The sequence below is a fragment of the Lonchura striata genome, chromosome 5 (assembly GCF_050655825.1).
Source record: "Lonchura striata isolate lonStrDom1 chromosome 5, ASM5065582v1, whole genome shotgun sequence".
Classification (NCBI taxonomy): domain Eukaryota; kingdom Metazoa; phylum Chordata; class Aves; order Passeriformes; family Estrildidae; genus Lonchura; species Lonchura striata.
The window spans coordinates 41551574-41566012 of record NC_140707.1 but is presented as its reverse complement, the minus strand read 5'-3'; the positions used below and the strand labels follow the sequence as shown (position 1 = coordinate 41566012).

The 14439-nt window shown below is 37.8% G+C and overlaps 1 protein-coding gene across 20 annotated transcripts in view; it reads left to right on the top strand.

The window, feature by feature from the left end:
* The window catches only part of GPHN (gephyrin), a 269974-nt gene that overhangs the window by 66115 nt on the left and 189420 nt on the right, over positions 1-14439 (top strand). The window contains exon 1 of one of the 20 annotated variants that reach the window (XM_077784090.2): positions 2818-3377. The exons of 18 other annotated variants lie outside the window; for them this stretch is intronic. In XM_077784090.2, the coding sequence (XP_077640216.2) occupies positions 3296-3377 (82 nt within the window). In that variant the 5' untranslated portion in view covers positions 2818-3295. Of the gene's footprint in view, positions 1-2817; positions 3378-14439 lie in introns of those variants that run through there. One more of the 20 variants, XM_077784093.2, reaches the window with a different exon arrangement.

Here is a 14439-nt window from a genome sequence, read left to right as displayed (position 1 = left end):
ATCATTTATTAAAGGCATTTCTGAAGCACAGCTATCAAATCCAAGGCACTACTCTGGCATTTTTTTTCTGTTATGCAAAATTTTGGTGCTGTAGCAGTTTCATTGTTTCCAGTTTTTTTCCTCCTCCTTTAACCTTACCTTTTTAGAAAACAGCTAATTCACTGTGGTAGAGAACAGATTAGAGAAAACCAGCAGCAGGCTAAAACAGTGAATACAAGATGATGATATAAAAGCTGTCAGCGGCAAAATCTTTTGGAACGTGCATCTGGAGGTGCTATTGGTTGAATTCTACATACAGAACTGATCAAGCATCCAAGGTTAAAGTATTTAAATTTCTTATTAGTGATTTCTATTTTGTAATCTCATGTTAATGTTGTTTAGCATAGCACAGTTAGGCAAACTGCTGAATCGTGGTAACCAGTGTGCCTTTTGTGAAATTCATTGCCTTTCAGACAAATAATAATATTGCATTAATAATGTCTGGAAAAGTTAGACATAAGCCCTTAAGGAAGTTTACTTTAAAGCATTTTAATAATGCAGTGAAGACTGTGAGGATCAGTCATTCTTTTCAGTCTATTCTCTGTACAAGTCTTCAAAAAAAAGGCTCTTTAACAACTTGAAGATGCAGACAGAATGAGCTCAGCATACCTAGCTTCTCACCTGAAGTGTAGAGATTATGTGTGTGTTTGATAACTGTTCCTTTGCCACAGTGGAGTGTGTGCAGTAAGGATAACATCTGTTTGCACACACAGGCTTTTCTCAGGTGCTTATCCAAGGCTATGAAGCAAATTCTCAGATGAGAGCTACAGATATGAACATCTGCATTCTCTGTTTCTGTTGGAAGGTTTTGGTTTTGGGGTTTTTTTTGGTTTTGTGGTGTTGTTTTTTTTTTTTTTTGGGTTTTTTTTTTTTTTGTAATGTAGGATTAATACAAGGAACAAAGTAATCTTAAGAGATCCTTAAAACTGCATAATGTCTGGGGAAAAAAAAGATGTGGATTAAAACAGGAAGACTCTAAAGCATGTTGCTGAATTGACTTTTGGAAAGTGACTAGGTGTTACAGTAATCAAGATGTTCTATAAGGAGGGGTTTTTTTCAGCTTAGAATTTGTACTCACTCATCTTTTCTCCTTCTGTCTAAAGGAGTGTTTTAATGATTTCATGCTTCCCAGGGTGTCTTGCTGCACATCATACTGCAATCACCTTGCCTTTGGCCCTAGAGGCCGAGGAACCCTCCAAAAATAAATGGGAAAAGCCAGAAGCTGTCTCCTCGACTTAGCATTTTCTTTTAGCTCTGCTTAATGGCAGGATTTTGTTGGGTTTGGCCTCAGAATGGTGTCTCTCCAGCGAGAGCTTCCTCTGGCAGCTGCTGCCTGCTGCTTAGGGGCATCAGCTGGGACGCTGTGCAGAGCTGTGTCCCCCAGCAACGCCTGCCCATGCCTGCTGTAAGAGCTTCTAGCTGCTTGTCCTGTACAGCATCAGCTTTTCAGCGCCCCATGAGCGTCAAGAAGTGTCAAGACCATGGTAATTCTGAATCTCTGCTGAGGAAGTAAATCTGTTGGATTTTTTCTTTACAGTTCTGTACTTAAAACAAAGAAAACAGGCTGGTAGATGTGAAACCTTTAAACTTCTGAAAATGCATAAATTAGAGGTGATCCTTTCCAAGCATGGATGTGCCACTGAAATAACAAGGCTGAGATAAACACATTGTTTGTTTCTACAACACAAAGAGAAATGCCTTCTTGCATAAAAAAATAGCTGGATGGGAAAAATATAGCACTTAGTTACTTTAGAACTACAAAACAAGGTGTCTGATTAGTGTCACTCTAATACTGAATATTCATGCTGGATATATTTCAACTTTTATTTTAGGTACACCTGAATTGCTTTGTCCATCCTTCAGCCTAGGTAGCTGATATCAGTGTTAACGTGGTAGTTCAGTTCTAGAACTGACCTTGGCAGACCTGTCAGTTCAGCTCAGGCTTAGCACCACTTCTGTGGTCTGGCTGGCTCTGGGAGGAGGTCTTGGTTTGTCCATCCAGTTCAAAATATTACTAAAGTATGTTTGTATATATAGATGATTGTATAAAGTCATTAATATTTTTATTTGATATATAATTATCAGCAGGGAGCTAGTTTAACCCTTTCTGCACTGCTTTAGTGTCATTACATGTGAATTTTTAAAATAATTCAACTTTAGAATGCTAAGGGATAGCCCTTCTCTGTGGGAGGATGGATTGTGAGAGAATAGAGATAGTGCTGAAGGCAATCCCACCCCTGAGGTGCTGCAGCTGTACTAATTACCAAGGAGTAGGAGCAGCCCTGCCATTAATAGGGCACAGCTGTGTCCAATAAGGATGGTCCAATAAGGATGGGTGTTATAAAAGGTGGATTAGCTGGTTGAGAGAGAGTTGGAGTTAGTTGGCTGTGCTGGTGTAAGGGTCGGGTGTTTGTGTTAGGGACAGTGAGGGTTAGGTGGCTGTGACAGGGACAGGAAGGAGTCAGCCGGCTGTGTGGAAGAAAGAGAACAGGAATCAGTGCTGCGAGGAGCTGCCTGTGAGAACTCACAGAGAGAAGGTCTGAAAGTCTTACAGCAGGATGATAAAATGATGGTGACAGTCAGTTCCCATCCACTGTTGATTGGTGCCAAGTGCCGTGCGGGGCTGGATCCCGACACTTCGCAATGGGTATGTAACACACTGTGGATTGTCAATGGTTCCAGATTACATCTTTCAGAAAGTTAAGTAGGCTTCAAAACCACTTTCTGTGTCACACAGAGCTTTGGTTTTTTTGGTTGTTTTTTTTTTTTTTTTTTTTTTTTTTCAGATTTCAGGTTAGCTTTATTATATACTGATCATAGATTAGGATTAGTGATTTTGGACTTGTGTGCCAGAAGCAATTTTCCATTTAGTCACTTAGGGAGCATTAGTTTGAACAAATTTCTTACATCTCTTTTGGCAACAGCCATTTTGTCTTGCTTATTTCTTTAAAAAAAAAAAGGAAATTAAGACCTTTTAGAAGATACATGAAAGTCTGTATAATCCTCACCCAAAGTTAAAATGTAAACACAGAAATCTGATGTCCTTAGTATGTGGAACTTCCTGTCTGACTGACTGGGTGCAGAGTGTAGTGATCGGTGGCACAAAGTCCAGTTGGAGGCCAGTGACATAGTGGTGTACCCCAGGGGTCAATACTAGCTCCAGCCCTGTTTAACATCTTCATTGAAAATCTGGATGTTGGCAGCAGGTTTGCAGATGACACAAACCTGGGATGAGTGGTTGATATGTTAGAGGGTCATGCTTCCATCTAGAAGGACTGTAAAAGGCTGGAGAAATAAGTTAACCAACTTGTCTCAGAAACCAAGACCTGCTGGTTTTGGTAAGAATTTTCATAATTCTAATTGAAATACTTTATGCTTCCATTTCACAAATATGAAGAAAGAAGTTATTCGTAAGGTTATGCTAATAACTAACACAAAATAGCAATGATTGTTGCCTTTCCTCAGGAAAAGTAAATTTAATTATTGGGGTTTTAAATTAAATCCACTGAGATATCCTGTACTCTAAGGCATGGATACATCTTGTATTTGGGAAGAAGAGGAAGTGCTGCCATTTTCTCTGGAAATGTAAGATGAGAATGTTGACATACGGGAGTTTTGCACATTTAATTGCTATTCATAGCTTTTACAAATTTTAGACTAAAGATTTGACATCGAGGTAAAAATTTAGTGTTGTAGGCTGTATGCACTGTTTTGGCTTTAGCAAATTCTTTAGGCGTTTGTAATACACATATTTATATAGAAATGTTTTAAAGCAAGTAAGCCACACTTTGGACCAAATTTTTGGTTTCCCTGGTACTTCTGACATCATTGGAAAAGTATAAGAAGTTTTTCAAAGTAATGAGTGTTTTTTAATGCTTTCATATGAATGTTTGTATGTATAGAGAAGAGGAAGAAAATGGCCAACAACTCTCTGCAAGTCATTAAAATACCTAACAATGTAATTCATGTCTCCTCTGTTGTAGATTTGTAGTATCTTCAGCAATAAAATAAGAAAGGCAAGTTCTCTAGTTCTAGCCCCCCTGCTCTGACTCCATACATTGTTCTTGATTTTAGGTCTGCTCTTCTGTAGCCATCTGTTCACTTCCTAAAATAGCACTGCTTGTGTCTCAATTTAGAACTTTTCTCATTATCTATAATACATTTTAACTTCCCTCTGAATTATACTCTTTTTGATACTGAGTTTTTTAATGCATTACTGAATATGTATATATTAAGTAGTTGAACAGCAACTTTCTGTTCATAATTGCACCAAAATATTTTGGGTTGTCAAACATTAGAAATAATTCTTGGTTTTCAGTGTTTTCTGGTTTTGTAATTGTTTTGCATAGTTCTCAGTATTACTCAGTGTTACAGTATTTGGAATTAGTTAAATTATAAATACACTGGCAAGCTGAAGATGGTAGCACAAAGTCACACAGTAATTCCAGACTGATCCTATGTTTGCAGTGATTCAGGGCAATGTGCGTGTTGCATGATTGTGTACTGCTGGACTTGTGATGGACTAGAATAGATAAGAGCCCTATCTTGGTTTCCCTGATATTTCTGACATCATAGAAAAAGTATATAAAATTTTGCAAAGCAATGAGATTTTTCAAAATGGTTGCATATGAATGTTTGTAGAGAGAGAGAGGAACAAAACAGCCAATTTGCCTTTCCTCTCTCCAACCATTGATTTCCCATGCTTCCTACCCTACTGTCTTTCATGTTTCTAATTTTCTGTAATGATTTACAAGCTTTGACAGCTCTAATTTTGTAGAAGTCACCCGAAGTTGGTCATCAGATTGGAAAAACTGTGTTAGGAAGGAAACATGAGAAGGGGAAAGGGGAATTCAGCAGAGAAATGGATGGACAGTGTTTTAGTAATTTTTATAGGCAAAACCAGGCATTATTACTGAAGAGTTTTAAGAAATTGTTTAGTGTATATGTTTCAATGCCAGGTTTTTTCTGTCATAAAAATGCTGAAAGTCTTATACACTGTGGAAAATTATAAATGTTGACACTTTTAAAAGTTTAGTTGCTTACCTGCTCCATATTGATGGAACAGTTCTTTGGAGGAGTAAAATGGCCTTTCTCAAGGAACTGGTGAAGTTGCAAATATGGGATTTGGTTGTTTAATAGTGATTATGTTGATAGTTTTCATTAAAACATTTAAGATTTCCTTTCAGGGACTTAGGAACATTTTCAGTTATCTGTTATGATTTTTTATTATTCTTGTGTAAATACACAGAAATAATTTGTGGAATTAATGAAAACTGCATGGCAAACATGATTGCCATGCCTACCTATAAATTTTAAGACCTTTTCTATTATTTTTTTTTTTAGTGGCTACTGATTCTAAGAAGAATTGCAAAATAAACTAAGAAATTGTGCAATCCATTGGGCTTGCCATTGACTCAACAGCGCATTTAAGGGAGAATTTAATAATGTTACAGGTCTCAGAATACACTAAAAAAAAGATAAACATTTGGTAGAGAAGTGTTTTCTTTTTTCCCAGTTAAATTACTCTGATGTACATTACTATTTTTGTAATCTTCAAATGGTGGTTTAAAATGCAACAGCTCAAAGGTTTCAGTAAGGACAAAAGTAATTATATAATGGTAGAAGATGACAGCAAACTTTTCAATGGCATATACCATTTGTATCTATTTTTGTTGGCCATTTGTGAACCATGAGGATTACTGATGGTGCAGTAAAAAATAATGATAATTCTATCTTTCTAGTCATCCTTCCCCTCATTGTTGATCAAGCAAGAAGAACTCAGAGCAAATAAGGAAAGCCAGTATACGTTTATGAGCTGGAGTTTCAGAACACTTACGAGAACATTATTCTTGATGGGGCTGTAACAGTGGCAAAAAATGAGCCCAGACAATGGATCCTAACTTTTTAGCCCTCTTAACTGAGCCAGCCACGCACACACGAGACTGGATCCGAGCCTGGGATGCCGAGTGCTGCGGTGTGCCAGCAGGCAGAGGCGCCGGAGGCTGGAGCGCTCTGGGATTGCCTGGGAACGCTGTTCCTGCGGGCTCTGCCGACAGGAACCTCTCAGGATCCTTCTGCTGCTCTGCTCCTCTTCGCAGGGCTGCTGCCTCGGCTGGGTGCTAGGGCAGCAAAGAGGCAGGGAGAGCCCTTGGCAGGGTGCTCCACGTTACGAACGTGGCAGCTGCTGCCTTTCTTTGGAGCTGCAATTTATATGGAGTGTTCATATGGGGTGTCGTTCTCCTGCAAGTGCCAGCGTGGCTTGGTATGGTCCTGACAGCTGATTGATTGATTTGATTCATTGCCCGGATAAGCAAACATATGAGACATGACAGGCTGTATAGGCTTTAAAGACTTCTCCCGTTTTGTTGCTTGCTGTGGGCTTAGAGTTAAATATAGTTAAAGATTTGGAATCGGCAAACAGAGGGAACTAAAAGTTAAGAATTAAATATCAGTGTGACAAGATTATTTCCAGAATATATAATCTTTTTCCCTTTTCAGGATAATAAAAAGATGATGTATTCATTCACATCTAACAAACATGAACAGCAATAAAATGACAATATTCTGTATTGCAAAGGTGTTTAGGAATAGAAGTGACTTTGAGTCCCTGAAAGACAAAGTAAAATAAATCGGCAGCAGGATAATGTCAAAAGTTATGCTTGGGTAACAAAGACAAACAGGAGAAATAATGTAGGCTACTTAATGAATCAGTACTTCTAACTTCATGCTCAAAATTTCATTCTTTATTAGTTGAATGGCTAAAATATGGTAGCTCAAAAAAGAGTCCACTACAAACAGAATGGTAGGAGCAAATGTGCTTAAACACTTGGAAGACCATTCACAGAAGGAAAAGCTGGGCTACAGTTCTCTGGCCATAGGTCAGATGAGGGCTGCATAGGGCTGGAAAGCACTTCTATCATTGCCTTATACCTGCTACTAAATTAAGCAAGTTTGAAACTAAAAATATATATATATATATGCAATCTGTGATTAGCCACATAGCATAGAGCTGTTAAAAATATCCGTTTGTAAAAGTATAGCAAGATTCCAGAAAGAGGATGAACAGCAAACTTCACCCTGTAATCAAGACTTGGTAGTCCTGAATGCTGAAACTCTGTAAGTGAGCATCAGCAAAGGTACACAAATGTAAAGTGTACTCCTGGTATAATTGCTTAGCTTATTTTTAGCCTCCCTATTTTTATTTTCTGAATTTCAGGTTTGGTGGAGCATATATTTCAAGTGGTATATGAAGCATGACTTGTAGTACTCCGGAATCATTTGCGATTGTAATTTTAATAATTAGTTGAATGAGTGAGTGATGAAAACACTTAACATTTAAACTGATAACCAGGTTTTTCACAGCTCACTGAGATAATTGGCTCAATTCCAACTTTTTACAGCTGTTCCAGGATCCTCCCTGGAAAGAAGAGAAATGACAAGAGGCTTTGGTTCCTATTTTCAAAGTTTATTCATAAGCATTAGGAACAGATGTGGAAACAAATGAACTCTGAGATGGGTTGATGATGCCATGTCTTTGAGCCAGTTGCATGAAAAGTGGTCAGCTCCAGAGCTGTTAAAATAGGCACAGTTTGTAAGCATAATGCTAAAATAAACAAAGCATTGGAAAAATGTTTAACTCTGAAAAGGAAAGATTTTAGAGACTGGGGGTAAGGGATAAAGCTCTGTTTCATTTAGAGTTGTTTCATGAGCTACAGGCGTTCTGGTGAGATCTCCTCTCCTCCCATGACACCTGAGTGAAACTTGTCCCACTGAGACCTTCACCACTGCTACCGCTGGCGACAGCAGTGAACGAAACGTAAACAATCTTGGAAATCCTGTTTTTAGACTCTGCACTTTGCTGTGTAGGGTTTAATATCAGCAGTTTTTTGTGGATGGCAGCTCAGTGTTCTGGAAAGACCTATGGTACATTTCCAGATCATTTTGTGGAAACAGTTTCCCACTGCTTTTGATAATTGCGGAGCCCTAGGAAGCCAGCAAAAATCTGAAACAGAATGACTAGTTCAGCTTTGTGTGAATGTGACTGTGTTTCTTCCAGGAGCTTGAAGGTTCTTTACATGCCTTTGCACCACTGCAAATCTGAGCTAACAAGCCCTGTCATGGCTGAGGTGGCACCATGTGAGGTTAGCTTGGGTGTATGTGTCTTGGCATTTCCTGACCTAAGCTTATACAGTGGCATTGGAGTGTATGGAGTGAGTGATGCTGATCAGGATTTCATATGTATGCCTCAGTGATAGTCCTGTGTCCAAGCTGGGGCTGCTAACGTGGTGTCTCTGCCTTATGGTCTAGATTTAGCCAAGCTCTTCAAACAGAGCTCTTTTGCCAATCAAATGCTGCATCTGGGCAAGTAAGACCTACCAGAAAGAGTCCTGGGTTGAACGCAGGAAGAGAACAGGCTCTGTTGATTGATAAATTTGTGTGCTCAGTAATGACTGTCTACAGAGCTGTTTCCCTCCACCACCTGAGGTATTATTTTACAATAAATAATATTAAAACAATATGGAGGTAGATGCTTTTTAAACAAGCAGTAGGATTTATTGTAATGCCCTTTGTTTTTCTTGACCACATCTGCTGTTGTGTGTTTGTCGTGCTTTTTTTTTCCTAGTTAAATGAAAATCGCTCCTTAAAATGTTTCTATTTTGAAACTGTTTTGTACTGCCACTAGTTTTAAGGAGGCTTAAGAGTACTAGTACAAAAAAGATATCTTAAGAAGTACTTATGTTTTGGACAAAGAGGAACTGTCCTATTTTTAAGGATTATTGCAACCACTTTTTATAATACTGTTTTTTTCCACTTTCATGAAAAATGTGAATTCTTGATAGCTTATGGGAAAATTCAATTAATTGAGAATACTAAACATATGGATATAATTTACTTCATAATGAGGCTTAGAGAAAAATAGAGTAAAACAATTACATTGTCATCTAAACAATAATTATATGAAGTATATTACTAGTTTTATAAAATAATTTTTACTCATATTCTTATGTTACATTATTAAATTATACTACTTTTCTTAAATATTAAATAATCTTCTTGTGAAAGCTAATAATTTAAGATCCGTTTGTATGAATGGACATCTTTATATTCAAAAAGTGAATATCTATAACTGAATTTTAATGTCAACATCTTTTCATAATCTCTGCTAACAGTATAAAATTATGCCTTTATACCTCAGTATGGTATTTGTAGGGCCTCAGTTCAGAGCTTTGCATATAGAGTTGTGCTAAATAAATTATTGTGTAATTGCTTAAAGGAGACTCTTCTGTCCCAGGTGATTCATTCAGCAAGCAAACTGAAGGGGACAGATATACCAGACTAAGCCCAGGTGCTAATTTTGTCTAAAAACTAAAAGCGATAATGTCTTTTTCTTCAAGTCCTTGCCTGTAGTGGAGTTGTTTGTCTACAAAATATGTTTATGTGCTAACTGGCATTATTTTGCTCTGATTACACCTTCAGGCTTCGAAGTGTTATAGCTCTATATGATTTAACACCTTTCAGACTGGAGTCGCCCTTGATTGTCACTGGGATGTCTGCAGTTTTGTTAGCTCACTAGTACATGTAGTGTTCTGCTTTCTCCTAATTTCTGTGGCTCTTGGCTTGCATCACTCCCCTGATCCTGTTAGTAACATGTACTGTTGATGGCCTTTAGTTCCTTTGACTTGAACTCAGAAGATGAACCCAAAATCCTCAGTAAGACAGCTGGCTTTGTGATCTGCTCCTGGATCTCCTCCAGCTCCATACCTTATTTCTGTTTCCCATGTGCTTTCCTGTAGTCTTCCTTGGAAGTCCTCTAGTGCGTAGCTGTACATCTGGATTCAGGGAAAGCATCTGCCAAGCCATAGATACAATGACCTAGGGGAATCGTGGAATCACAGGGTGGTTTGATTTGGAAGCGATCTTAAAAATCATCTCATTCCAACCTCCCTGTCATAGATACCTTCCACCAGACCAGGCTGCTCAGAGCCCCTTCCAACCTGGCCTTGAACACTTCCAGTGATGGAGCATCCACTTCCATGGGCAACTTGTTCCGGTGTCTCATCATTCTCACAGTAAAGAATGTCTTTCTATTATCCAATTTTCTGTTTACCAATTTTTTTATTATCCAGTCTAAACTCAGTTTAAAGCCATCACTACTTGGCCTATCACTAAATGCCCTTGTAAAAATTCCCTCTCCTGCTCTCTTGTAGCCCTCTTTAGGTGCTAGAAGGTGCTGTAAGGCTTCCCTCTCAGAACCTTCTGTTGCCCAAGCTGAACACCCCAGCTGTCTTTGTCTTCAGAGGATAGGTGCTCCATCCCTCTTATCAACTTGGTCATCTTCCCTGGACTCATTCCAACAGGTTGATGTCCTTCCTGTGCTGGGGACCCCAGAATGGGATGCAGCACTCAGGTGCAGCAGCACTCCACCCAGAGTGGAGCAGAGGGGTAAATTCCCCTCCCTTGCCTTGATACCCACACTTCCTTGGATGCAGCCCAGGATAAAAATGGCTTCCTGTGCACACTGCTTGGATGTGCTTGCCTTCTATACTTTTCCTTCCCATCCTGGAATTTTTTATGGTTTTATAGTAACTTCTGGAAACTTCTTATTGGAAATACATGTTGGGGAAAAAAAATCCACATGAAACACAAACTAATTTATTTCTAATAACAAGAGCCAAAAGAAAAGAATTCATCAAGTGCTTATTATTCATAGATTCAAGGAGCTTAATTTTTTTATTGGGTACAAACAATTAGAAGTATTGCTAATGCTGCATCTCCAAAGAGTTGAATGTCTTCAGTGGTTTAATGTTTTTCTTCTGAAGTTCACCTGATCATTGCAGCGATCACACTGACAGTGGGGTGGATTTCAAACTCAAGCTTGTTAAATATTAGATTAAAACCCAGTGCAGAATTTGTAGCCTAAGGCTACACAAATATTATAAAATTTAAATGATTAATCATTTGAGAGAGGCATAACCCACTAGACTAATGGATACACAGAAAAAAATGCCTAATTTAATTGCTGTTAGAAAATGGGAGAAACCCTGGGGAGGTTTAGAAGTTCATAGCCTTCAGAGAAACTCTAACATAGATTTCACAACATTAGCTACTGTGGTGCAGAATGCTTCAGGTCTTCAAGAACAATTTGTGTCATTGAATCTATCCTTAAATCTGTTGAGAACAAGTCTGTGTGCTTTCCTTGCTCTCACTGTTATTATAGAAGGATTATTTGTGAGGGCTCACCTCTCTTAACTCTTTGAAAATTTATGCTCTGTTTCTTATGATTTCCTCACAGTTAAATTTCTCCTGCAATACTATTCTTTTCTCCCTCTGATATTTATTTTGCCATTGTATTTACATAAACGCACTAGCAGCTACCATCTGATGGGTTTTTTTTGCTAAGTGATTCAAGAAAGTTCTTTTTACTTCCTCTTCTCTCTTACTTTATTTTATCATTACAACAGCCCTCTTGTACATTTGGTTTATAAGTAACGTCACTGCTTCTGTTTCCTAGGAAAAAAAAAAAAAAATCATAGGTTCATGTGTCTAACTTGTATTTCTGGTTTATGATCATCCTGTTTTTCAGTAGGTCACCTGAACCTTTCCCTTCTGTTGTTCCAGTACCTTAGCACCTTTTTTATAACAGCACTTCTTTGTCAATCTGTGAAGACACGATTCTAGATTAATATGGTGATAGCAAATGGCATTTAGATCACGGGTTCCTAGGAAATCAGCCTGCCTTATTTCTGATACTCACAGATAACTTATTTTCTTGTCAATTACAAGCATTTGCAGTTTGCATGGGGACTTGTAGTTCTTCTTATTCTGCAAATACGTCAGATTTGTGTGCAGATATGCAAATAGTATAAGTGCTGCTCTTAAAATTAATTTGCTGTCTTCTTTGATAGATCTGGAGAAGGTGCTACAAAATTTCTGTAATGTGCCATCTGTTTCATGTATGTTTTCTGGTTGTCATGCACTCACTTGAGAAATGAAGCAGAGAAAAAGTAGCAGAGAAAAAAGGCAGCATTATTTACCCCTGGTGCTACTGGCTGTGGGACCCATAAAATACCTTAAAATAATTTAAATATTAATAGAATCAATCTTCTGTTGCTTTCTCCTTCCTTTGCCTTCTGTAAAATATGCCTTACAGGACATATATAGAACATGTGTAGGACAGGAATTCTGTGTTTTTGCAGAACAGGCTTTTCAAGAGAGAGGTTTTGAGGTCTGAGAGAAAATTCAGTTACCTTGCTATATCATGAACCCTAAGACTCTAAGCCTCCCTAGCAGAGTTTATTTCTTGAAGTCAACAATATTTGTAAAAAGTAAAGAAGTTGCTTGCTGCCTTGTGTATAAGGCTGGTCCCATAAAAGCAAAATACTTCAATCCTGAAACATTTACATGCAGTACGTGGAACAGAACCACCTGAATCTGGAACAAGTCTTCTGAATAATGCTTGTTGCAAGCAAAACCAGACTGGACTACAACATTGTGCTAGACCAGTACTTTTTGGAACATCCCATGTGCAATAAATATTATTCTATGAATCTGTTATAAAGCCTAAATATGTAAATGAGCCTATAAAAAGAGGGGTAAGATAAAGTCTTGTCAAAAATGCAATGGTAGATGAAGAGGTCCTAAGAAAAAGAACTGAACTTAGGAGATATTATCTCTAAAAGACAAATAAGAAACTGATATTTCAGTCCATACTGTTCAAGGTTGTAGTCCATGTATTTTCAAACTAATAGTGCACCAGTGACTGTCCTCGTGAGTGTAGTGTTTTGTTGTCAAGATGATTTTTATCAACAGGCAGTCACATCTGATCTGAAAATAGTTCTGAATTCTGGGAACCTAGAGGAGAATCTGAAAGGTAGTTTTCTGGAATTGCATATTTAGATATGGGGGAAGTAAACTTAATTTTCTTTACTAAACTATAGATATTTGTTCATTTTTTGAGTGATTATTGCATTTTTTCTAACTAATATAAATATGAAAATCACTCTTATCAGCTGTAGATTTGGAAGTGATTTGATTTGAAGTAGGCTCTTCTTTACTGGGAGTACTTTCTGTGAGATGAGAGAGATTAAGTGATATTTTTAAATAACTACATGGTTTTCAAATTGTAGGACATTTTAAAAATAAAATAAGGATACATTTTGTAATAGATTATGACCTGCCACTACTTGAAGAAAATATTAGTTTGCCTTCAGAATTACAAAACGTCTCATTTTGGAAGTCAGCAGGCTAATCTATTTCTCTTCAGTGTTGTCTCATTTAAAACCCTGCTAAAGAAAGCAAAGGGAAAAAAAAAATCACATGGACAAATTTAGAAGTTCACAAATGCCAAGTGGGAAGGCTTCACAACTGTTGTAAATTGGATGTTTGCACATTAGAGTGTGAATGCTGATTTTAACCTTTCTGTCGAGAATTTTGTATGCTGTGTAATTGACAGGTGAGAGCTGTATTCCCTTATTAGCTTCCCACCTCTGTTACTTCCTAGGCACAAGACTAGACAGGGGTGAGAAACAGAACATCAGTAATAGAAACCAGGAGCTGGAAGTAGGATGAATGTTGGGAAAATTGGAGCTATTGCTAAGTCCTGTTTGCTTTGCTACATGTAACAGCTCACTTGGAAGTCAAACTGTTCAATGCATGTTTAGGGATTTTGCTTTACTGTGATGTTTTTGGGACTATGTGTTTTGTTCAGTTGATGCCTGTGATATTTGTGCCAAAATTTATTGTATTAAGAACATTTCTGGCACCTTACAGGCTGTCATTGTATGTGCAATATTCCATGGAGCAAATGTACTTTAGGGTGTTGTTTATGTAGTAATTTACCATGTCTCTAAGGAAGTACCTGTGGGGGGTGTACTGCAGACCAGAGGCTCAGCCACTTGATGTGTATGTAGAGAAGAACAGCTAACAGTTCTGTATCTTTCTAGTAACCATCTGCTCAACAATGCTTATAGGTTTTATAATGTTTCAGAGGGTTAAAAAAGAAACAATTAATTTTGGAACAAGACAATAAAACCCTGAATGGGGATTTTGTTCATATAGATGTCTTATGCAAAAGTATCCCTTGGTTATGCTTCAAGGAGAAGTTAGGCATGGCCTGACTGTGGCTGTGATGTGAAGTTTTTGTCTGTTTTCTTCCCTCAAACCTTAAAGCACCGTTGGACACCCTGATATTACTGCCATACCATCAGTTTCACTCTACTGTTTAAAATAAAGAGCTTGCATTTCAATTACAGTATATGTTGTTTTTTAAGTATGTGCAGTGTTGATTTAAAGTTTTCTAAGCTATGAGAAATAGACTACCTGCTCTGCTTGATTGCTTCCACCTTGCATTTATTGCTGAACATTTATTTTACTTATTTATGGTAAGAGTTTGCAAGGATG